Below are 23,402 nucleotides of genomic sequence, written 5' to 3'. Positions count from 1 at the left end.
TCACACTCCTTTCTCTTTCGTGTGGCTGATGAGGTGGTCAGACAGCCGCTGTCTTGTGGGAGAGAGGAGGGAGGATGAAGGCGAGAGAAGGGGAAGGGAAAAGAGGCTGGCGACCGCGTGGCGAAGGCTCGGAGGGGTTAGTGCGGCGAGAGCCTGGGTACAGCCGCCCGCCGCGCTCGGGTGCCTGGAGCTGCCACGGCCGCCGGCCCCGCTGCTCTTCTTCCCGGGGCTGCTCGGGCAGAGGTGGCGGCACAAAGGCAGCACCTCCGCGGGACAAAGCACTTGGCAGATCTGAGCGTCCCCTACGAGCCGTCTTCTCTGCGGGCTCCCCACCCACAGCAAGATGGCTCTTCTGACATCCTCACACACTCCCCCAGCGCTTTGATCCTTTAAGGGGCGAGACGGGAGGCTTTATTTACCCGCAGCTGGGTCTAGCACAGAGGCTGTTTCTTGGCTGCGAGCTCTTTGCTGCCACAAACGCCATGCGTGCGGGTAACAGAAGATGCCTCCTGTCTGCAGCACCCGGGCTCTGCTCAGAGAGCGGGAAGCAGAAACCGGAGGAAACTGAAACTCAATTATAATCACAGTATCGACGCTAAGAAACCTTTTAAAAAGAGCAGTCAGTAACTGGGCTACGCAAAATGCGTTTTGTGGTGCATATACCTGGGTTGCACAACCTGCTCAACTGTAACAGACCGAACACAGAGATGTGGATCTCAACTAGGAGGATAAAGAGATAAAATAAAAAAGAAACTTCAAAGCCTCTGGGCAAAATCTTTTTGGTTCCAGTGTAAGTGCTTAAGGGCCACATTCAGGCTCCATAACTCACAGAAATTATCATCCAACCCCAGAAGCAGTGCCACGGCAGAAATCAGGGAGGCTGCTTGCTGGTTTGATGCTGCTAACATTATCCAGTGTAGGGGCTAAATTCAGATAAGCATTTTCATAACCGAGTTTTTAAAAGTCTTGGCTTTCCATGGCCAAAAGCAGGGTTCACAGGTATGATATACGTAGGGACTCGTTCTTAAAAGCACGGACTCCTGTCTGCCCCCATGAAATACAGGGAGAGGTTGTCATACCATCAACAGAAGGGTGTTAGACCAGGGCTAAGTGGTTTGAAAGCCCCGCTTATCTGCTGAGGCACAAGACAGAAGTGAGAGATGGTTCCTCCCAAGGGCAGCCTGCAGACTCCTTGTCAAATGCGGTCGCTGAGAATTCCTCAAGCTGTTTTGGATTGGTTTCTAAAGCAAACGCGAGTTTAAAAAGGTGCAAGGACTGAAGGGCAGTGTACGCTATGCTGAGGTCATCCTGCATTTTCTCCAGAACTAAAATTGAATTTAGGATCTTGGCAGAGAAGAAACATTTGCATTGGAAACTGGTTAATTTATGTGCTATTGCCCTGCTAGGGCTAAAGTAACAAACCCCTCATTGTGTGCCTCCTGCACCCCAACCCAATAAACTGCCTCTAAATAGCCTCCTTTCATTGCAAATCTGCTCCACCTACATTTGCGCTCAATGCTGGTTTTAAATGTTTAGCACTCGAAAATTTTCCGCATTTAGTGTATCCCCCCAGGGTATGGGCTGACAGAAGTACATATACAGGCCCCCACTGTTGACTAGAATACTGCAGGTGGCAATTACAGCATTTTGCACTAGTTCTCAGCTACATCATTAAAATAATTTCCAGAACAGTTGTCAGAAGGTTCAAAATTACAGCTCTTCTATCCAAAAGTTACAACGCTGAGCCTTGAAAGAGAATTGTTTGTGACAAAAGGTGTTATTTTCTCAAAGTCACCTAAAGACTATTCTTAAAGTTAGAACCAACTTTAATATATAATCATGGTTCTACCTGTGTTAATATTATCTCTCTTTTATATGTTGTTTTTATATTAAGAAATATGGTTACAGCTTTAATTAGATTATTCAGCAGCTCATTTGGCATGTTAGTCAACAGACTTTGAAGAAAATATTATGTAGCCATATGACTCTGCATATATCAAGATTCAGTATCCTTTGCTTGAAACCCAACACTTTTAAGCCACAGAAGCTGTGCATATATGTACACAATATAGAAAATGTCCCACTAAATCAAAAACCATCATCTCCATTAATACAGACTAATACAAAATCCTACCCCGAAGGTCTTGACAAAATGAAAAGGTTGTCTAATTCCATATTCTAGACTTTATCTCCCACATGGTATTTTATTACCTATTTTATAAATATTAAACAATTAAGTTTAATATTTCAACTAAGAAACCAGGTTTAATGTACAGAGGTATTGCTTGGGGCAATGTCCTTCAACAATGCTCATACATGGACATCTCTCACAGTCTAAATCACATATATTTTGAAATAACATTTCAGATTCACTCCTTTCCTAATGGAGGAGTTACATTTCAATATCTGAAAACCTACAAGAAATCTGTAAATAAAACCAGAACAACAGGCAGAGAAAAATTCAGCTTCTATTTAAAAAAAGACTGATTTCAGCTAATTGAATTGGATCTTGATCTTCAAAGGATGTTCAGGTAATTGAGATTTTCTTTTAACTAAAGAAACCCTGGGAGACATGGGGAAAGATGTTTCCTTTCATACTACATCATGTATTCCAGACACGTGTAGGTAAAGAGAAACGAGCTACATACTTATCTCTTGGAAACTCCCATTTTGGGTCTTCTGGCAATTCATATTCCGAGACTCCTGCCAGCATGGGGGCATCGGCAGTAGAGGACAGGCGAGTAGTTATCCTCACCAGAGGCGTGTTGGAATTCATGGAGGAGCTCGAGTCGGCCGACACCTGTTGTTGCAATACAAGATGCAAAAAGGAGAAAAAAAAAAAAAAAAAAAAAGGCGGAGATGTAATCTCAACCCAATATCTGAAAAACAGCAGTACCTGATAACCAAGCCAGCTCAGAACAGTTGTATTAGCAACAAGTGGCCAAATCTACAGTTTTGTTTCTGTTCTCATACATTTACCCTCCCTCATAAGCACAATACTGACTCTAACTGCTGCCAAGGCTGTGAGTCTGTCCACTAGGTCGAAACCCACCTAAGTTTGAAATACATACACTCAGGAGATAAATTAAATAAATTTTTCCCTCTTTTTGTTCATCTAATTAATATGTTTTCAAACAACTGAGAGTACTTACACCACCACCCTCAGATACTTGCGTGAGCAGCTTATACTGTGAGTAGAGGTTACAATAAGCTCTCTTCTTCCACTCATTTCTAGTTGTCCCTGTCACCATTTTTTGCAAATCAGCACACAATTTGCTATTTTTTGGTTTTACTTGAATTGAAACAGAGATTTTCAATTTTTGATTGAGAAACGGTATTTTTGCAAAGGCTTCTGCACTTTTCATCGGTACCAATGATCAAAATCACATGCATATTACTGTGTAGGAAACGCTGAGTTCTCTCACATATTTTCTAAGCACTCAATATTGAAAGCATCAAAAAGCTATCATAATAATTGGGGGATATTCAAGTTTTTGGTTAACTACATTCTTAATTAAAGATTCTGCAGGCAATGTGGAGAAGAGCTCCTAAAAATAATTTAATTTCCAATGCTTTGAAACGTAATTCACTTTGGAGTATGATTTCTCATTGGCCTCAACGACATTTTCCTTAGAGCATCACAGGTACTTAAGGATAACTGCTTTGATAAAGCAGTAGCTGTTCCATCCGTGGAACCAAACTTGTCTTGGTGTGAATGGTGTATCTCCCATAAGACACTTTCCTCAAACCTGCAAGCAGCAGCCTGCTGTCTGCTGACCTCGGAGTTTCCAGTGAACACAAACACAAACCAAAAATGCTTGAACTGCCACTCTGTCCCCTCCGTTAGTGTGAATCCTCCTTCTCTCTTCAGGCCACGACAGTCTTGGCCAAGCCCAAATCTGGTGGCCAAGGCAGGATGAAGGTTGCTTGGCAATGCCATCGCTGGTACCCGTCCCCACATCAGGCGGCAGGAGGTGCTTCTTGGCCAGCATTGTTGGGACCTGCCCAAGCTGGAAGCCTAGAGCATCACAGTAACTACCACTCTCGACCTTTGTCCTCATCACCTGGAGTCAACTTTGAGACCAGGTTGGCTTATGTAAAATGTCACCAGGCTACAATTTTGTTCCACATGTCTTATAACTAGATTAAAAAAAAGCAGTTATAAGCAAACAGATCCTAATAGCATTAAAGTGCAAATCAGTGACACACAGTGATACGAACACAAAATCCTCTTCTCTCTATGACACCTGGTAAGTCCAACTTAGTACTCCCTTATATTAAGTCCAATTAACAATTACAGTGTCTCAGCCCACGGAATTACTCGAGCTCCTCAGAAGGGGGCCAAAACGCTTTTGCAACCAAGCCATGCTCTTCAACAACATATTTTGACAACAACAAGGCTAAGGCTCTCAAATTTCTTATCATGACGCCGACAGCCTGTGCTGGTTGAGAGGTCTTTTTGCAGGTCGACATCCTCAAACCCATCTCATCAAATGGGGTTGGCTTCTTGACACATTTTTCTAAGATCAGAGATTACAACTGGAAAGAGGTTTCATAAGGAAGAAAGCGTTAAGGACTGCTATCAGAAAATTAACCTTGGTAATCAGTATGGCGGCTGACTGCCAGACCTTTCTTGATATCAGAAGCTCCACCTTCTGCATGAGAAATGTGGTATCTATGGAACAAGAGAGTATAACTGCCCAAATAAGGCTACCATTCAAATAAAAGAGGTGGACTGCTTTCCCCCTTGTCCATCCAACCATTGTTAATGTTTACTTTCAGCACATGTAAGTACCTGGCATAGTCCTCTAGGCTAATAAATACAGGGACCACTTGGGACACAAACAGAAATCTACTATTAAGGCAGACTGTATAGCTCTAAAAAAATCAGTAAGTGAATGCTGAAGAGGGTCCTTTGAGAGAGATGCTGCGATGCCCAGCCGAGAGGGGAACACACTCGCTGGAGCTGAACTGCTCACCCAGAGCTGCATGGCAGGTCAGCATGAGAACCCAGGCTGGAATTAGACTTTCACTTATTTTCTGCTCATTTTCATTATTTCAGTCCAGTTTAAAACCGATGCTTCGTGAAATGAACTAGCTTAGCACTAAGTAATGTGCAAATCTCCACAAACAATGTGGCAGTTCCTCTGTCCCCCAGGACTTCCCCTGAATTTAATTTCTCTTATTTCTGCTTTCCATTTTTAAATCTCTCTCACTGCAAACCTACTACTAACACTATGACCACTTCCTTCATGTTTCCAAAATCCCACCAACCATTCTACCAAGATCTTTATTCAAGCCCTGATTTATTTGTCTATTTATTTTTTAACATTGCCTTTTCTTTCTCACCTCCCTTTGTCATTAGAGCTATTGTTTTCATGGGAAATCAAGAAGGCATGGAAGTGAAACTGCAAAATTTAGATGTATGTATCAGAAATGGCCCAAAATGTTCTGCGGTCTTTTTTTTCCGTGCATACTATATTTGTATTAGACACTGTTCAGACCTCTGCCAGAGTTTCATCTTTTCGTTAGCTCTTACACTCACAATTCAGCAGTCTTAGCATGGCTAAAACCTATAAATGTAAACCTGCAATAAAGTGAAATACTCTGGTGATGCACTTCAAACACAGAAGTTTAATAGCAATAACGTATAGAAAAAACTTGAAAGACTCTACCGATTTCCCTTGTAACACAATTGCACGTGTTTACTTCGCACGATAACTGGATGATTGGCCAGAGGTGCTGGAGGTCACCAAAGTGCATTAACATGGACAGGAATTATGAGAAATCCAGAGGAACTACTCAGTGTCTGGGAGAAGACAAACGGACTGCACTCCCAGGGAATATTCTTCTGACTAACTGGAGCAGTACAAGGAGTTACAGGAGCTCAAGGGCTATAAAAATTTCCTCCAGAAAAGATGAAGCCAACCCAGGCTGGCCTATGGTTGGAGGAGATTTTCTGTTTCAAAATAGCCTTTCACCTTTCCTGCAGTAGTAGAGAATTAACCTTTGAACTCATCCCTTAAGCATCTTTTTTCATTGGCTTAGAGTACACCATAAAACAATGAAGAAAACCCTACCTACTTCAAGGTCAGTAGGCTTGGTCAACTTTAATCTACATGTACATATTTAAGCAACAGCATATATAGAAAGTGTTTTTCTGGCTTGCTACTTTCCCCTTTTCACCCGCAGCACTGGTCTCCAATCCCTTACCACGCAGGTTCAAGAACCAGTGACGCTCCTGCCATGAACCCCACCTTTCAGCGTGTGGAGTTGCTTTCAAGTATGTGGATGTTCTTCTGGCTTTTGGTTATGGAAAGATTCAAGGTACACAGGACACAGGCATAAAAGAGGCCACACTGAGGTTTTGCAGCAAGCTTGTAATTGTACATGGCCAATATACAGACTCCAGGGCCACTTTTGGGTCTACCAGGTGCCAAGAAGAGGCAACTGGACATCTAGTCGAAACATGTGAACTTCTTGGGCAACCACTGAGCTCACCAATACGGGCTTTTTGGAGACAAAGGAGCAAAGCAGAGCCAAGGCAAAGAAGCAAGGAAGGGCACCTGATGTAGGTGAATTAGACATCTTCAAGGTCTACTCACTGTGTTGGTGGAACCTGTTTTAAGTGCTGACACTACAGTAAGGAGGTATTTTGAGAGTTTAATTAAAGCAAGGAAGGCAGAAGTCAGTTTGACTTGAGCAGAACACTGAAAGGACTGTTGTGGTATATGTTAACCTCAACAGGAACGCAGATCCCCACTATAAAATATCCTTTGTGTGCTTCCTTTCTGCTTTTAGGAAGCCAGAACCAAGAAAAGTACCAGCCTCAGACAGATCTTTAGCTCCATTATCTGCAGTCCAGAAGGAGAAAATCCCACTGTGTCCAAACCTCACGCACCAACGCATTATTATATCCCCATTTTAACATCATCTTTTTCCTTCAGCCAACACACTGTATTTAATCAGCTCTGAGATAATGCTTTACAAGCATTTCTAAGCAGTGGAGCATTTAAAACAAACAAATCTTTGCTGGAATCTTTAAATGCCATGTGGCAAAATCAGCTGCAGAGCAGTGTGTAATTGTCTGTAATTGATTATGAAGGGTGTTTTCCTCCACTGATGATTTATACCATATCCCGAAGCCTAGATCTGTCAGTTCTGGCACTCATGCTGTGAGATTGTAGCAGCCATGCAGTGATTTCCTATAACTGTCAGTCTTTTTGAAGGCTCTGCTATAAAAGTTAATTTGAAGTCATATGCATATATGTAAATATAATTAGTAAGTAATGCTATTAGTTGTTGATAGAAATGGTCCATCGGAGTGACTGGATCTAGGAAAACAGAAGGTTAAATGCACAAAACATGGTTAAATACATGATGCTGAGGATTCCTAATGTAAGTGCTGGCATTTAAAACACAGGCACACAAGCACAACCCCTTCAAGAAAAGTGCTCCTTTTCAAACACTTCTGTAACAAGATAGCAAATGAGTACTACTAAGCAAGTCAACGGTTTCCATGTACCGAAATCCAATGATAACACAAGAGACTAAAATAACTATTGAGGCAAATGCCTTGCAACACATCCTACTGCAAGTTGTGTATTAATCTTTCTTTTCAGAGTCTATTCCTTAAAATGAATGCTATTTTTACAGCTCAATACTATGTGAAATACTATGTTACTTCAGTTGTTCCAGATTACTTTTCGGTTTTTTCAGGTTCCAGCTGCCATCATCATTTTGAATTAGCTATTTTGCTTGGTGAGCTTATGTCTTACCTTAAACCAATCAGTCTTTGCTCATCACAAATGTCCTCGCTATATCTTTACGAAGGATTAGAATCAACAACCACAGTAGATATAAATTAATGGGAATGTGTTTAAAATACTAAGCATAAGAAACCTTCCCCTATTTAAGATGCATATGTACCCCCAAGTTGAGGGGGTCTGAATTCAACAGACTAACTGATAGTGCTAATTAAATGCTCTACTGATGACAAACACTTGTACTTGACTTTGGGCAAGTCATCACGAGAGATGGGACCTTCTAGAACCACTAGAGCAGCACTGACTTTTTGTCCGTTTTAATTATAATTTATTTGTTAAAAGAAAAAGAAAAAAGTTCGACAAAAGAGATGTATATCCTATCGAAGGCTACTCTTTACCTTTTGGTTCAGTGAACCTGTCACCCAAAGCCTATACCGCAAATCAGCTTGTGATGTTGAGTCCTGCAAATACTCCTTCCCTCTCCCTTGCGAGCTGGCACTGCTACGCAGAACGTGGCTAATACCAACAGAGCACTGCCGCTCTCTGCTTTAACACAAAGAAGAGGAACTGCTTGCTGGATTTCCCTGTAAGCAGTTTCCATTTCGAAAACCAAGCGGCAGATCCCAGTGAGACTGAGGATTGCAGGGGGAGGGAACTGATAATTCCTGACTTCATCGTGACCCTTCCTATGAATGTGAAAAGAACCACGTTTTGGCAGGAAAAAAATGCCTGCATGTGGGGAATGATAAAATCCTGTGGTAGCTCAGACTAAATAGTGTACGAGAATCCAGGCCTGCAAACCAAACCATATGTTAACTCGGCAAGACTCTTATCCCGCTTAGATGGGATGGCATCACCGTCATGCAAATGCCTCTTCGTGAACTGGGATTATTTTCACATCCAGATCCTTGGGGAGATCGACCCAGCAGCAGAGAGCTTCGAAAACAATATCAAGAATTCCCCAATCGATGGCCTCATTTCTCTGGAATTCCAACAAATCCCATCACCCAGCCCCAGATCTCAGCCCAGCTCCGTCTACCTGCCACGAGCGTCTCCCCTTGCTTGTTCTCACCCATCCTCTCAACAACTTGGCCACTTTATTCCTCCCTGGCACAGCACAAAGGCAAGGGAGAAGCTTCTGTAATCAATAGCTAAATAGAGGTTTAGTGACAAAACCGCACCAGGCTTTAAATACAATCCTCTGAGATACAAATAAACTGAAACAAAAAAGCAAGCCTGGAGGCAGAAGAAAACAAACCGAGTCGACTAACCCAGAAACACACACCCGTTAAATAAAACACCTCCTGACTTATTTTTTAATTCTTGTGACAATAATTCTGATAGCCAAAATCAGCTTTAAAAGATGCAGAAACTCAACTTCTGCAGCCTTAGAGACTGCCAACTGGAAAATTAAATCATCTTCACTGTTGATGAGCAAGTTTTCAGGGACTGCTCGTCTCGTCCTGCCTTTGCAAGCTAATCAATTAGTGATATGACCGGTGAAATCATCAAAACAGAAATACAGATTTCTTTTAACGCTTATAGTAGTTGTATTTTCCTCTACGAAGATACAACAGCAGAGAGCCCCTCAATGAGAAACTCCTGCTAATAAAAAAAGAACTCGGGAGAATTGAGAGTAGTGGAATTTTTGCTTAGGGTTTGAAATAGGATTCGCACTTTCAAATATACACTGGTTTTCAAAAAATTATTCCCCCTTTCAAAAGCAAAACGCCATTTTTGCTAAGAAAATCTAGAAAACCAAAATAAACTCATAAAACCCAATCTGACAAGCACGTTATAAGACAGAGATTTTTTTTTTTTCCTCTGTGAAAACAATAGCTTTGGAGAAGGTCCATATTGCATCATTTAATGATAAATAACTAAACTGAGGGCAGCAGTTGGCACTGCTGTCACACGCCATGAAATAACACTTTTCCCCCCAAGGAGCCATTTCCAGCTGACACGACTGAGCTCACACCAAACCCTAGGTATTTTTTATGCCGTCAATTTATCTCTGAGTCATTATGATGCTTTTATATTTAGGCAGAAATCTAATAAATGTCTTTTATCTACGCAGCTGATGTCTATCTCTCTCTCTCTCTCTCTCTGGTTAAGTACACAACATTTGGAAAGCCTTTTCTTTGTCCAGAAAGCTACACAGAATTTTGGCCACAGAGATGTGTGAGTTGAGCTGAGGGCTTCTCATCACTCTTTCTGATATACTCAGAGGCAAAAGTCCCTCTCCTTCCTCAGGCAAATGAATAAAATCATAAAATTACAACAAAAAACCCCAAAAAAGTAGCTAAGTCAGACAAAACAACAATTAACAGTTTTGCTCATAAAACAAACCAAATATTTTTCAGATCAGACAAAATTCATGTTCCCCACCTCAAGATTTTGTAAAATACTGCGCTTCCGAGGGAGATTGCTAAAGCATTACTAGAGGCATTTCTCTGTAGTATTTCTAACCAAGGAGATTCAGAAACCCTGAAAAAAGGGTTCAGAAAAAAAGTAATAACATCCAAAATCCCAAGACCAAGCTCTACCCAAACTCTGGCCGATTGTGCATTTAAATTTCGCTTACCCACAGCGAAGAACTATTTTTAAGGTATGCGTATTACCAGTAGTTATAATACTCTGGACAGGCTGTAGTAACAATCTGCAGAAATTCTGCACAACCTATCTGTGGTGCAGATGGACTCGAATTAAACCCTCAGATCTAAACCTCATGACCGGAGCCTGGATCCAACCCCTATTTTGGATAACAAGGTGAACCAAAGGCTCAGACTTTCAGGGCTGAAACCTGGGGGTGGATTTGGTGGGTTTAGAGGCTTATCCTGAACATCTACTGCAACGAAAAAAAAATAATAAAATCAAAACATATTAAACTCCAGCTTCAAAAGAAACAAGTCTTTCAGGAGAGGATAGTACGTGGGAATGGAGGTTGTTTTGGCAAGTGATGGCCTGTGACAAAGCCAAAGTCCTGTTACTCGTTCAACTGGTTTGTTGCTCGTGGTACTGCCCTCTCCAGAAACGTTCCCTGCCAACCACAAGTAATTGTAAAATCTATTTCATGCGATGCTGTTGTGTGCATTTAAATATGACGTTGGCTTTTGTTCCTCACTCAAAAGCATCAGTACCTTCATCTAACTGTCTGAGATCTGATATTATATCTCCCCTATTTTTACTCTATTACAGTCTTTTATTCTATTTTGGGGTGGTTTCTGGATGCTTGGCTATGAAATTCCTTCCCCTCAGTCTTCAAAATTCTTCCTGAAAAATACCTCTCTGTATCTGGTACCTAGTTACTGCAATAATAGTCACCTTAGAAACATTATAAATACACAATTAAATAGGATTCTGTTCCAAAGTCCATTAACTCAGTAAAAATTTTTCCATTGACTTCAATGAGCTGTGGGATCAGGCCCGAAAAATACTTTAAATACATTTTTTTCCATCTATAGCCTGCTAATACAGAACATATTCCATTTTTTACATTTCTCCTCTAACATCCCTGCCCCGACTCCCTTGCCCTGAGACACACATCGCTACATTAAGACGTTCTTTCTTCCCACGCCAGTCTCCCGGGTGCCAGATTAAATCCCACCCCTGCTGCAATTCGGTTTAACGCTTATTTATTCCCCCTCCTGAAGCTTTCATCAGAAGGATGCGCTGGCTTAGTTGTTTGGTAAAAGTTTTTTTAAACTCTTTATCTACTTTCTGTTACCTGTCTGCGCAGAGGGATTCGCTTTGTCAGCTTATGGACAGCGGGCTGGCTGCTGAAATCGGGTTTCTTGGTGGTGTTCTTCATGCGACACAGGATGACCATCAGCACCATGCAGGCAATTAAGAAGACCCCTATGCAGTAAATTGCTATTTCCAGGTAGTCTGGTGACGTCGGATATTCTTTTTCTTTTTCAGGAGCTGGATTGGAAGTTTTTAGGAGGGAACAGTCACGCCACAGAGTTAGCACACGGTACAAGAATAGTGCAGTACAGCGCTTGGAACAACATGAAACGGTCAAATATCAGCAATTCTCGCAGTGACTGTGTGACATACGGAATACTGGGGATGTTCAGGACATCTTGCAATCTGCGAGTAATTCCTCTTTCTAGAGCACTGCTCTGACTTCTCAATTTGCCACTGAGTGAGCTTGTGCGTCTATACATATGCCTGCCTAGATAGGTAGATACATATACATTGAAATACTGGATGATCAAGCATAATTTTAGGGGAAAAGAAAAAACAAGTGTTCAAACTAGGCTCAGGTTCATTTTGTTGCCCAAGTCACACTTCATAAGCACTGTAATTCTTTTTAACCGCATAAAGACACATCTAAAGGTCAAATACTGAATTATCTAGCCTAAAAGAAGTGTCTAAATTCACAAATAGACATTTGGGCTTGAGACTGCATTGACCGTTTATCCAAAATTTTCACTGGGATCTCAAAATACAGAGGGAAGGCAGGATGAATCCGTCCCTCATCACGTTTCTCAATTCAGGTTAGGGGTTTTGAGAGTGTTTCGAGGACCCGGCTGCCCAGCTGCTCAACTCACTGCGGTTCACGCCGGGTGCCTAACTCCCCTGAGGTCCTTTGAAGAGCCCAGTGTCGGATTAAAAAGCATAACGCAAGCGAAAGCCGAATCACTAGCAATACGTTAATTAATGAGTCCTCTTTTGTGAGGACCGCATATTTCATGTAACCTCATCAGTGGTTACCAGTCTACGAGATTAGATTTTAGTGGGAGTGGCTCTACATAGCTGTTGCTCTGATTGAAACCATTTTGAAATTATCTTTGAGACAGTTTATATGTGCAAACACTGTCCCTAATCCCTTATCTGGGATTCAACCACCGGATAAACAGCATTCCACAGCAATCAGCGGTCACTCCGCAAGCAATGCACGTTCAAGCTGAAATTTTCTTGTGCCTCATTCTAGGCTCATAAAAATATTTCATTCAAGAAAAAAAAAAAAATCGGTTAAAAAATGCCATTCAAGCACTTGCAAAATGCAAACACTGCTAGCAAAGCAAGCTCTACACAAGTACTGCTTTGCCTGTTGGTGACAGACCATGCAGGCTCGGTGTTCACCTACGAGTGAGATGCAATAAAGTTGCCTTGTTCAATATATTTTAATAAAGGGTAAAAAATTATCTGCAGAAAGCGGGAACATTTCACTCCCGTAATGTGAACCTCAGCAATACGCACATGCAGGTTTTGTACCTTTTACTTAGGATTACCAATTAATAAACAGTAAGCACAAGATGACCCAGCAAACCTCAGGTGGTTCATGTTTTTTTCAAAGGAACTCCTAAGGCAGCTGCCAACAGTTATAAATGAGAAAATTTGACTAGTGTCAAAAACAACTACAATCTTCTAACAGCTGATAACAATTTTCAGGCAATAAAGCACATTGATGTTTGTTTCTTTTAAGGACAGAAACATCATCAACCCCAGAACAGCAAGACATGCTTTGCAGCAGAAGCAAATGACTACTTGTTTTCTTAGAGCATGCAATGTTTAAAGATGCACAGAGCCGATTCCCAAGACATGGAAGGCACTGCTTCTGTACACAATCCATTGGCATTAAAATTAGAATTTCCACAAGAGATTTGGATGATAGGTAAAAGTGAATTTAAGCACACTGAATAGCTCAGGTATTTTAATGAACCAGTACATGACTGCGGCCAAATCAGTCCCAAAGCTTCATAAGAAACTTTGAATTTCTTCCTCTTGAAAAAGTTTACAATGATTAATGTGCTGATTTTCAGTCATCTCACTGAAGCACTAAGGAAATGCAGCTCCTTAGCATCTCAGATGAGCTTTTAACAGATGTAAAAATATTTCAATTGAATGCAATAGCCATTCTTCTCCCCCCTCCTTTTTTGTTGTTGTTAGGTTTTTGGAGTGGCAAATATGTAGCAAGACAATTCATTGGCTTGAGACAACTGTGTTTAAAATAAAAAAAAAAAATCATTGTAAAAGTCCTTTTCTGAGACAGAAGCTGTGCTAATTCTGCAGCAATCAACAAGGGGAGGAAAAAAAAAAAAAGAGGAAAAACCACGGAAAGAGAGCAGTGTATACCTGGCAGAACTGTCAACCATGCAGTGTGAAAGGATATCCCAATAGAATTACCCGCCAAGCATGTATACTCCCCAGCATCCTCAAAAGTTACATTCCGTATATAGAGAACCTCAATTTCTTTGTCCGTGGTGTTAACACCGGCAGCCTAAAAAAAAAACAAAAGAGGGAAGCAAGAGAAAAAGCTAGACACTGAGAGAATTCTTGTGGATAGGGAGATGGAGCCACAGGGCTTTGCACTTTGTGAAGGCAGAGGTGTAGAGATGCAAAGCTCCTTCCCCATCCACAATCCCTCATCCAAAAGGCGTTTACCAACAGGTCCCAGCTCACCTCAGAAAGTAATCAACACCCTTCACCAGAACCTAAACTCACCACCTAAACATGCATGCAATCAAATGACATGGAAAAATTAACCCACAAAGTTGTTTTTTTTTTTCTCCTTCTTCTTCTTCTTCAGTAAAAGAAAGTTGAAAGAAAAACAAAGAGAGAAAGTAGGACAGAATGCAGGCTCCTTCACATGTAGTTACCTGTTTCACAGGAAAGAATTTACTACAAAAATACACTCTGAAAGGATTAAAAAAAAAAAAAAAAAAAGGCAAATTCTGTTTCAAAAGACAGAACTTAGTAGCTGTCTTAAGTAGTGTATGGTCCTTGCATCATCCACTGCACTACACTTAAATATTGTACGTTGTGCAGTGTTGCCAAATCTCAGTGTAATCTGAGGTCTGGTAATAGTGGGTGGTTTGCTTAGAAGCACAGCGGAGACAGTAGGAAGGTAGCGCAGGTCTTGTTCAAAAAAGATCAGTCATGGCTCTCATGGATGTGGAGAAAAACTGGACCCCAAAGGTTCAACAACCAGGAGATGGAAATAAAATATATTTTTCTAATCTTAGAGAGTTTAAAAAAATACTAATAATCTGGAAGGTTTTTTTCTGGTCTCCTTCTGGACTTGCTAAATCTGGGGCTTGATGAGTCATTACGCACCAAACCAATCAGTGTATCAGTGATTATCCAAACTCGTGCAAACAGAGTAAATCTCAGCCCCGGAGCTTTCCAGCTGCCCCAAGGCGGACACAGCAGGGCACCAGTGTCAAGGGCTCTGTGATGGAGAGTTAGAGAAACTGTTGTCTGCTGCTTTTTGTCTCCATTCCATTCAATATGTTACTTTGAAATACATGCTGAGGGAATAAACACATTCTTGCCAGACCATTATAAAGTAAATTTAGTGGTGAGTTGCAGTCGCGTTGTTGCCTGGGTTATTACCAGGGTTACTGTTGGGTTATTACCCAGCTAATAACGGGTGAATAACAACTGGAAAACCCTCCCACCCTGCACAGTCGCAGGTGACACGGGAAGTTTTAAGTGACTGAAGTGACCTGACTTACGCTTCAGGGGGTACTTAAGTGAGCATTTCATATATATATACACATACATATGTATATATAGAAATATACACTAATTAGGTCATAATTACATTATTCAACGAGTACCCTGTACGTGAACTGCAAAGTACGCAGAATTAACAACAAAGCTGGACGTAAACACACAGACACAAAGACACCAAACACAAGAGAGAATAAAGATCAGCATCGGAAACCAGTGCTTACGGTACACACAGAATATTGTGGGAATTTTTCCATGGCTGCTGGTGTAATACCAGTTGCATCACCGAAGGAGGATTACATGTATACCACAAGGCCAAAGAGTTATCCTACAAGCTGCCTGCAGTCTCCCAAAGCACCGTTTTTTTCCAGCTTCTACATCCAGCTTGCTTTAAAAAACATTGTTACCTTGTATACTTGGCAGAACAGAGAGCCAGGCAGACTGGTTGGCCTCCCCTATATAATTGGAGACCTTACAAATATATTCTCCAGCGTCCGCCTCTGTCACATTGTACAGTGTCAGCACTTCAGCATTGGAACTATTTATCCCCGAATGCTAGAATAGACCAATAACACAGGAGAACAACGTCACTGCTGCCCAAAACGGACACCGATCTGTCTATGGTCCCACCACCAACACATAAGAACACACCTTCCACTTCATGCAGCGTCAAAACATTGAGGGTTTGAGGGTTGTTTGGGGGTTTGGTTGTTGTTTGGTTTTGGTTTGGGGGGTTTTTTGGGTTTGTTTTGGGTTTTTTTTTTTTTCAATTCGAAGCATCACAGAGGAGTTAGAAAACAGCGGCATTGAGGGGGAAAAAAAGCACCTGGGCTGGTCCACCAGCTGCGTGGAACAAGATGGCATAGAGCTGGCTGTCCTGCCTGCCAACACGCTGAGCTTTGGCAATGCCACCCAGCTCAGAAAACTTTGGAGCTTCCTTGGTCAGGCTTGCTGGCAACACCCGGCGGCAGGAAGGACACCTCCAGTACGCCGCAGCACGCCAGCGAGAAATGGACATCTCTGCAGGCTCAGCATCCAGAAAACCCAATCCTGCCAACAAGCTTTTGGCAGCAGGTGCCATTTTGCTTTGAAACAAAGAGGCTGAAGAAACGTGAAAGAAACGGAGTCTCCCGGGTACGTTTTGGACACGCTCTACCAAAACGTAAAATGTCAATGATGTTCTTTAAGAGGGTTTTCGGTTTTTTCTGAATAAGTCAAGCCTGAAGCATTCAGAGATAAAGGACTTCACGGAAGTACAAAAAAGAGCAAAAGTGTCTATAAGCTGCACAATTAGCATTTAGACTATCAAATGTTTATCTAACTCATTATTTCATTTGTGACAAACACTTCCATTTTCAAAAGAAGCTCAGATCTCAAAATTCTTGGATTTACATCAAATAAATTCAATGCTTTAAAGACGTCGTCACCATCGCTGGCATCTGCAAAGCCTCACCTTTAAAACCTGAAGATACGGCAGTCCATCTGGTCCGTATTTACTGCCATTCTTCTCTACGTGTTTTATCCACTGAATATGAGGTTGAGCATCACTGTAGACTTTGCAGACAAACTCGACGTCACCTCCAACGACTGCAGAGGCATTTGCTGGCAGGCCAGCCTGGAGGATGGGTCTGTGCGGTGATCGCTCTGTTCGGATGGGGAGGGGGAACAAGAATGAGCAAGAGAAAGAGAGAGAGAGAGAGAGAGAGAGAGAAATAAAGATGCATAAATAAGCAGAGCTGCCAAGAAAACTGTAAGTGAACTCCAGCCAAAAAGCCCTGTAAGCCTGTTGGCTGACTCCTCCGAAATAACACTGCAGCCAAAACGTATAACGAAAACTACAGTTCAAAGGAGATGACTTGAGCACTACACTTGTAATATAAAGAACAGCTATGGGGGGGGGGGAGGGAGAACCCGTGCTTAAAAACTTGAAGCATTTTGCATAGTTGAACTCAGCAAGAATCAAGTAAAACATCTTTTTTTTTTTTTTTTTTTGGGCGTTATTGCAATAAGTACGTCTGAGTTTTGAAACATTCTAATTGGGCTAAAACTCCACAAACTAGGGGGAAAAAAAGATTATTGCTTAATTTAAAAAACTGATTAATGTATTAAACCAAAGGGAAGTTCTCAAAACTAGCAGCAGAAGCCTCACCACTGAAACTCCTCATGCAGGATGCACATACCAGGCAGCTCAACTTTTCAAAATGCTCCGACCAGTACTACCACGGTAACTGGGCCCTACTTTACCCAGACACAGCAGCTGAAATACCAGTTCCTCCTTATTCTGAGCAGGACACGGGGAAACAGAGAGTTCCCTGGAAAACTGCAGCGTACTTAACGTGAGCCAATAGAGCTTTTAACCTATGGACCTGCTTACGCGTTTATCAAATGTTCTTGGTCAAGCTCACCTCACTGAACACACGGAGTGCACCCTGTACCATCCGCATATCTGGAAAGCCACTACAGCCAAGGTTCCCAGCCCAATTTTGTGGATGCTTTGGGTAAAGCTAGGACAGCAAGGCAGCTTTCCATCACCCTCACTAAGCCGGACTTAAAAGCCACTAAAATCTTCTGGGCGGTGGGCAGGGCACAAACCCCCAGCCTCCAAGCCACCAACAGCCTTTTTTTGCTGGACAAAGCAAGTGGGCAAAGCACAAAAACTTTTCTCCTGTGTGATGTTTGAAAGTCCTCTAAATGACAGCCCTGGTGACCAAATTTATTTATCATCCAGCGAGCGGGATGGACACTGCCACCCCCCCCCCGAAAACCTTCAGAGAGCTGCAGTTTCATCAGCCTAGCTGGGACCTCACCACTTTCTTCATGCAAACTTAACTCTGCAAACTTAACTCATGCAAACATGTTTCTTTTTATAAAAAAGTAAATACTGACCTACACATCCCTTCAACCTAGGAATTAGAAGCGAAACGCCCATTTGCCCAGCCCCAGCCCCTTCTCCCCAGCTCCAGGAATTCTTTCGAAGATAAGTAAAAAACAGTGGACCTAAATATTTATTTCTAGAGGCTGTACACTGTAAAACCTTTGACATTACAAGCCAAATCAACTGAATTTCAAATCAAGCGTTCCTTCTTAAACATACTCATTTCCAATAAACTGTTTCACAAGCAAACATTGCGAGTGTAATAGCAAATAATGATGCCCATGGAACAATGGGATCTTTTATACGGTCCAATATATTTGGCATGCGGCAAACATCTACTGGGAATTTATTCACTGAGGCTACGCTGGCAGCATACTACAAAGCAGCAGTCTTACTTTACTTGTGGCAAAAGTGCATTTATGTTGCAGTTACTAAATTATTCCATGGCTATGTGTGTCATTTTCAAAGATCTAGGAACAGTTTAATATTTTTTAATTTGTAAATTACAGTAGAACATATAAATTACTATTTTACAGTTCTGGAGAGAACTTTTAGTTTCTCACCTTATACTAAATAAGCTCTAATTCCATCTCCCTTGCTCCTTTATTTGGGTACAAAAGCAGCAAGCAAAAATCTCTCTTTAATAGAAACCTTACACCATCTTCTAAAACTTATTACAGCTGCCTTCAGTATAAAATGAAACCTTAGAGAATGTTATTTAAAATGTTTTTTAGAAGTCAGTAGGCCTCATGTTTCATTTCTCCACATCAGGGTTTGATTTCCTTTGTGACCTTACTCTCTGCCCTTAAACAAACCAGAGAATGAGGCCTGAAACATCTTGGAAAAGTTCCTACTATGCCAGCATCAACACACGAAATGTGTTTAGTTTATCCCGATAGCCATCAATGATTTAATCTTTTATTGATGACTGTCAAATGTTTCCTCTACCAAAAAAACAGGAGGCAAAGCAAAGAAGTATAGCAAAGTTCTTACATTCTTGGTCGCAAATTCCTTTAAAAAACATTAAAGTGTGTGCATATGTCTAGGTAAGACATTTGTGAAATTTCTTCTCTAAGGGTAAATGTGTTAAAAACAAACTTTAGGTGCCCTCCGACATACGGAGCAACGATTAGTGCTCGGCAAGTCCCCCATTCAGCAGAAGGGAGTATATTCCTATGCCCACACAGGCAAACCACCCAGAGGAACGTAACCAGCATGATGCAAATACAGTGGCGTTTCATGACGATCCTGGAGTCCCAGGACCACAGGAAACACACTCAGTATTGGGGAAAATAACTAAATATGGAGAAACTTCCTAATTACAAATGACCAAGTATATATAACACTGTATCATTGGTTGGAAATAGTCATTTCAGGATGCTATTCTGTCTTTCCAATTTCTCTGCAGACCACACACACCTAAGGGCTCTGCTTAAGCATAGCTACTGTCAAAACCACGTTCATAAATCTCACGTCGCTATTTCATGTTTAAAATACAAGCCTTCCATTTGTAAGCAGAAATCATCACTCAAAACAACTGGCTACGCTAACATTAGATGGCAAAGGTGTGGGTTTTTTTTACTAAAGACTAGCAAAAAGAGTCAAAGTTGCCTTTAAAAAAAAATCTTAAAGGCTGGCAAAACTAACATTGTCATTAGCCTTACGTAACCTAATAATTATCATCAGGATCATCACCCAACTATAATATACATAAACAATGCTAGGTATTTAACTCAGACAAACAGTATTTTCATACAAAACAAGTTGGCAACCAATCTCATAGCTCCGCAGCCCTACTGATTTCAATATTCCCCTTACTCATTAATATTGAATTGTATCAGAATTTCAAAAATTAAGTCTTTACTATTTGAACACTGAAATTTTAGTGTTTCACTCTCACTGCTAACACATGTTTCAAAACCAAGTCAACCGTATATGCTAAAATACAGAAAATCAACCCATGGAGAAGCTGTCTTCGAGCATACTAAACACTACATCATAAGGACCATAAAAAGTGGTTGATATTAATTTTATCACCATAAATATTAGTTACTTAGTGAACTACATACAGGTCTACAAGGTTTTTCATAGATATGCCCTGCTTTCTTTAACAGACCTTCTTGGTTCAACCAAAGTGTAATAGATGTTTAAAGCAAATGTAATAGATGTTTTAAAATTTTTAAAGTTGAAAAATATTTTCTGTATATTGATCTGAAAGTAATTGAGCCAAACCAATAATTACGTGTAAGTCTCCATATGTTACATTTCATTCTAGTTCTTCCCAAAATCTAGCTTTGTAATACTTTTTAAAAAGAAAGCATGCCTAATTCTGGGTCCCACCTTAAGGGACAGACACCAGCTTGCTTTCTCCAACTTGCAATTTAGATACAAAATCAACATCATCCCCATTCGAGGAGTCAATTATCTACAAAAGGCAGAGTGAAAAGGATTGCTCACGTAAGGAATATCATATTCAAGGCTACAAGCATCTAAATTTTACACCACCATAAAAGTGCCCAGGGCTTGAGCATTTCTGCTCAGAATTGCTTGAGCAATTCTGTTTGCTTATCTATAGATAAACAGACTTGCTATCCGAAAAGACACTGACAAAGAGACCTGCCCAATGGCTCAGAAGAAACTGTCATTTAGCTTGTTAATGTTAAAACTTCAGAATACCTTCCCCCAAGAGAGAAAATTGCAAAGAATCCAGGATAGCTGTAAAATTCCAAGTTTCTGAAAAACTGACCCAACAGGAGGAGGTGTCCAGGAAGCTCCCAGCCCTGCAGGGCACCTGGAGATAGGTGGGAGCCCATCCTCCCACTGGTGATGGAGGGAGAAATGACTGGAAGAACTATCCTGGAAATGACTACTGGAGCCAGCACACTTCACAAGGGGTCCTGAGAACCGGCTCTTTAAGAAGTTGAAGTCCCTGGACAGGTGGTTCCTACAAAAGGGCCCCATCTCTCTCCCATCCTTGGCTTTATCTCCTCCAATTATTTTTTTTTTTTTGCTGACCAGCCGCAGTCAAACCAGAGGGAAATCAGAGAGGAGAGAGACAGGAAAGTCATGATGCAAATGTATGAGGTGAAGATGCTGGGGTATGGAGGTGGGTGTTAGTGGCCAAAACCTGTTTCACAGCCAATAGAGCTCAGAAGATGCAATCCCACCACTCCGGTCCTAGCACAGGGGTGTGCAGGGATGGAAAAACTGTGGGAAGAGAGGCTGCTCGCCGAGCATGCCAGCGGAGGGAAGATGTAGGGCAGGATCTGCTGTTGCCAGAGGCCAAAGTGGAGCATATTGTGACTGAAAGAGTGGCTCTGCTGCTACTGGAGCGCCTTGGCAGGGAGAGGAGACAATAACCCCGGAAGGGGTGAGCTCCGGGCACATCCCCAGGCCAAGTCTCCTTAGCAACCTGGCTGTGCCAGGGGCTGAGAAGAGCTCTGGTAATTGTCTACCCAAGCCTCCTCGTCACCCTAGCACAGACAGTTCAGGACCTTTCATGGGAGCTAAAAGCCAGAACCAAAGCCCATTGAAGTCAGGGGAAAAACTCACATGGAATTCAATGGGCTTTGGATAAGGCATTTGATTCATTTAAAAAAAAAAAAAAAATGAAAACTACTCTTATTTTGTCCTTTTGAATGTGCTTGTTTCCTCTCCTTGCAAATGTGTGATTCAAGTGCAGCCTAGGAAAATAAAAGCTGAATAGCAAATGCAAGACCAAACATGATGGAGATGCTCAACAAATGGGGGCTGAGGGGGGCACAGGTTATCTAATTCTTCTTCACAATTTTTAATTACACACATTCATCAGTATCTTTAATATCAGTTTTGAAATGTTACTGACTCCTAAGGAGTCGTCTTGATGGCTGCCACTGTGAAGCTACAGCGGGCTCCCTCAAGCAACGCCTCTCAGCGCAGCATCCGTACCTGTTCTGGATCGACAGCCCCCAGTAGAGGTTCTGTGTGTTCAGCCAGCACTAGATAAAAAAATGAAGCAGTTCCAGCTGTCTCTCTGCTTAACTGACAACACAGGTCTGCCGTGCCCTCTTCACTTCCCTGGGCAGCACAGCACGTTCAGCTCTAGTTGCTTATTTTGCCTGACTCTGCGCCTGGGAAGCCTTCAGCAGCGGGCTGGACCCTGTTCGGGGAGAACGCGGTCCGTTCCCAACCACCTTCCTTCCAATCATGCAACATCTGTTGCTTTGGCAAATGCTAATTACCCTGTAAATTATGGGTCTCAAAAGCATCCTACAGCGTTTTAGGCCAGACTGTAATCACAGTCTGTCTTTGGCTTAGCATCCCAAAATCGCAAGGCTGACTCCTCAGCCTTAAAAATCGAACACAGCCTTTTCATCACACACTTGGACTGAAATATTTCTCTGCCGTGTTTCAGTACGCAGCACTCTCCCACCATTTCCACGAGCCGTGTACCTAACGCAGCAGGTCCCTGAAGGCCACCGAGTTCAGGGAGCAGCACTGCTGATGGAAGAACATGTTGTTACATGGCTCTGACCCCAAATTAACTCATGTGTCCTCTCCTACCCAACAACACGTCACGTCTGGAGATTTCCTGGGCAGGTACTTTACAGACAGATGCATATCTGCCCAACACATCCCTCACACCACCAACTGACCCACGGGCAAGCCTAGCGGAGCGGGAAGCCAGCCGTGTCACCCATCCCTGGGACACCCCAAGGCATGCCCTCTTCCAAACTATACCCAAGGGATTACCAAAACTGCTCCAACAGAAAATGCAGTTCTGTGGTAACTTCTCAGGTGACTTAGCTGCTGCCTGGAGTCGACAGGAAGCCTCTCAGGTATAGCTCCAGCTTCCCACAGGGCCCAGGGCACCCCATGCCACCTCAAAGCTGAAATATTGTTTCTTCTCAGAAGTGGCACTAACGGCCATTCCACCCACAGTTCAAGGAAACAACTCTACCTGTGCAAGCCACTCTGTCTCTACGCTCAATTTTTGGCATCCCTGTTGAGACTGTACAGATACGTACTACTATTGCTGGCTCTGATGCTGGTTTTTGGTGATGTGGGTACCTACCACAGGGTTAAGGCATTTACTGAAGCCACTGGGCCAACCACAGGATATCAGTCTCTGGTCACTACGTATTTGGGCTAAATATCAACCATTAAAAGAAAGATTAAATCCTTATCGACCTCTCACCCTTCAGTGAGTGAAGACCTGTCAAGTTTCCATCCTGCTCTAGCTGACAGCAAAGGAAGCAATTTGGGAGGAGTGACACAAGGATCACTGTCCTTCATGAAAGATCTCACCTACGCAAGCT

The 23,402-nt window shown here is 42.1% G+C and overlaps 1 protein-coding gene across 13 annotated transcripts in view; it reads right to left on the bottom strand.

The window, feature by feature from the left end:
* Positions 1 to 23,402, bottom strand: part of FGFR2 (fibroblast growth factor receptor 2) — an 85,228-nt gene that overhangs the window by 14,786 nt on the left and 47,040 nt on the right. For 4 of the 13 annotated variants that reach the window (XM_075757730.1, XM_075757735.1, XM_075757738.1 and 1 more), the window contains 4 exons: positions 16,684 to 16,874; positions 15,638 to 15,785; positions 11,488 to 11,690; positions 2,649 to 2,800 (listed from right to left, as the gene is read on the bottom strand). In XM_075757730.1, the coding sequence (XP_075613845.1) occupies positions 2,649 to 2,800; positions 11,488 to 11,690; positions 15,638 to 15,785; positions 16,684 to 16,874 (694 nt within the window). Of the gene's footprint in view, positions 1 to 2,648; positions 2,801 to 11,487; positions 11,691 to 13,850; positions 13,996 to 15,637; positions 15,786 to 16,683; positions 16,875 to 23,402 lie in introns of all 13 variants that reach the window. The other 9 variants (XM_075757732.1, XM_075757736.1, XM_075757740.1 and 6 more) reach the window with 3 other exon arrangements.

The sequence above is a fragment of the Balearica regulorum genome, chromosome 7 (assembly GCF_011004875.1).
Source record: "Balearica regulorum gibbericeps isolate bBalReg1 chromosome 7, bBalReg1.pri, whole genome shotgun sequence".
NCBI classification, from domain to species: Eukaryota; Metazoa; Chordata; class Aves; order Gruiformes; family Gruidae; genus Balearica; species Balearica regulorum.
Note: the sequence above shows the minus strand (reverse complement) of the source record. Positions and strands in the feature narration are given on the sequence as shown.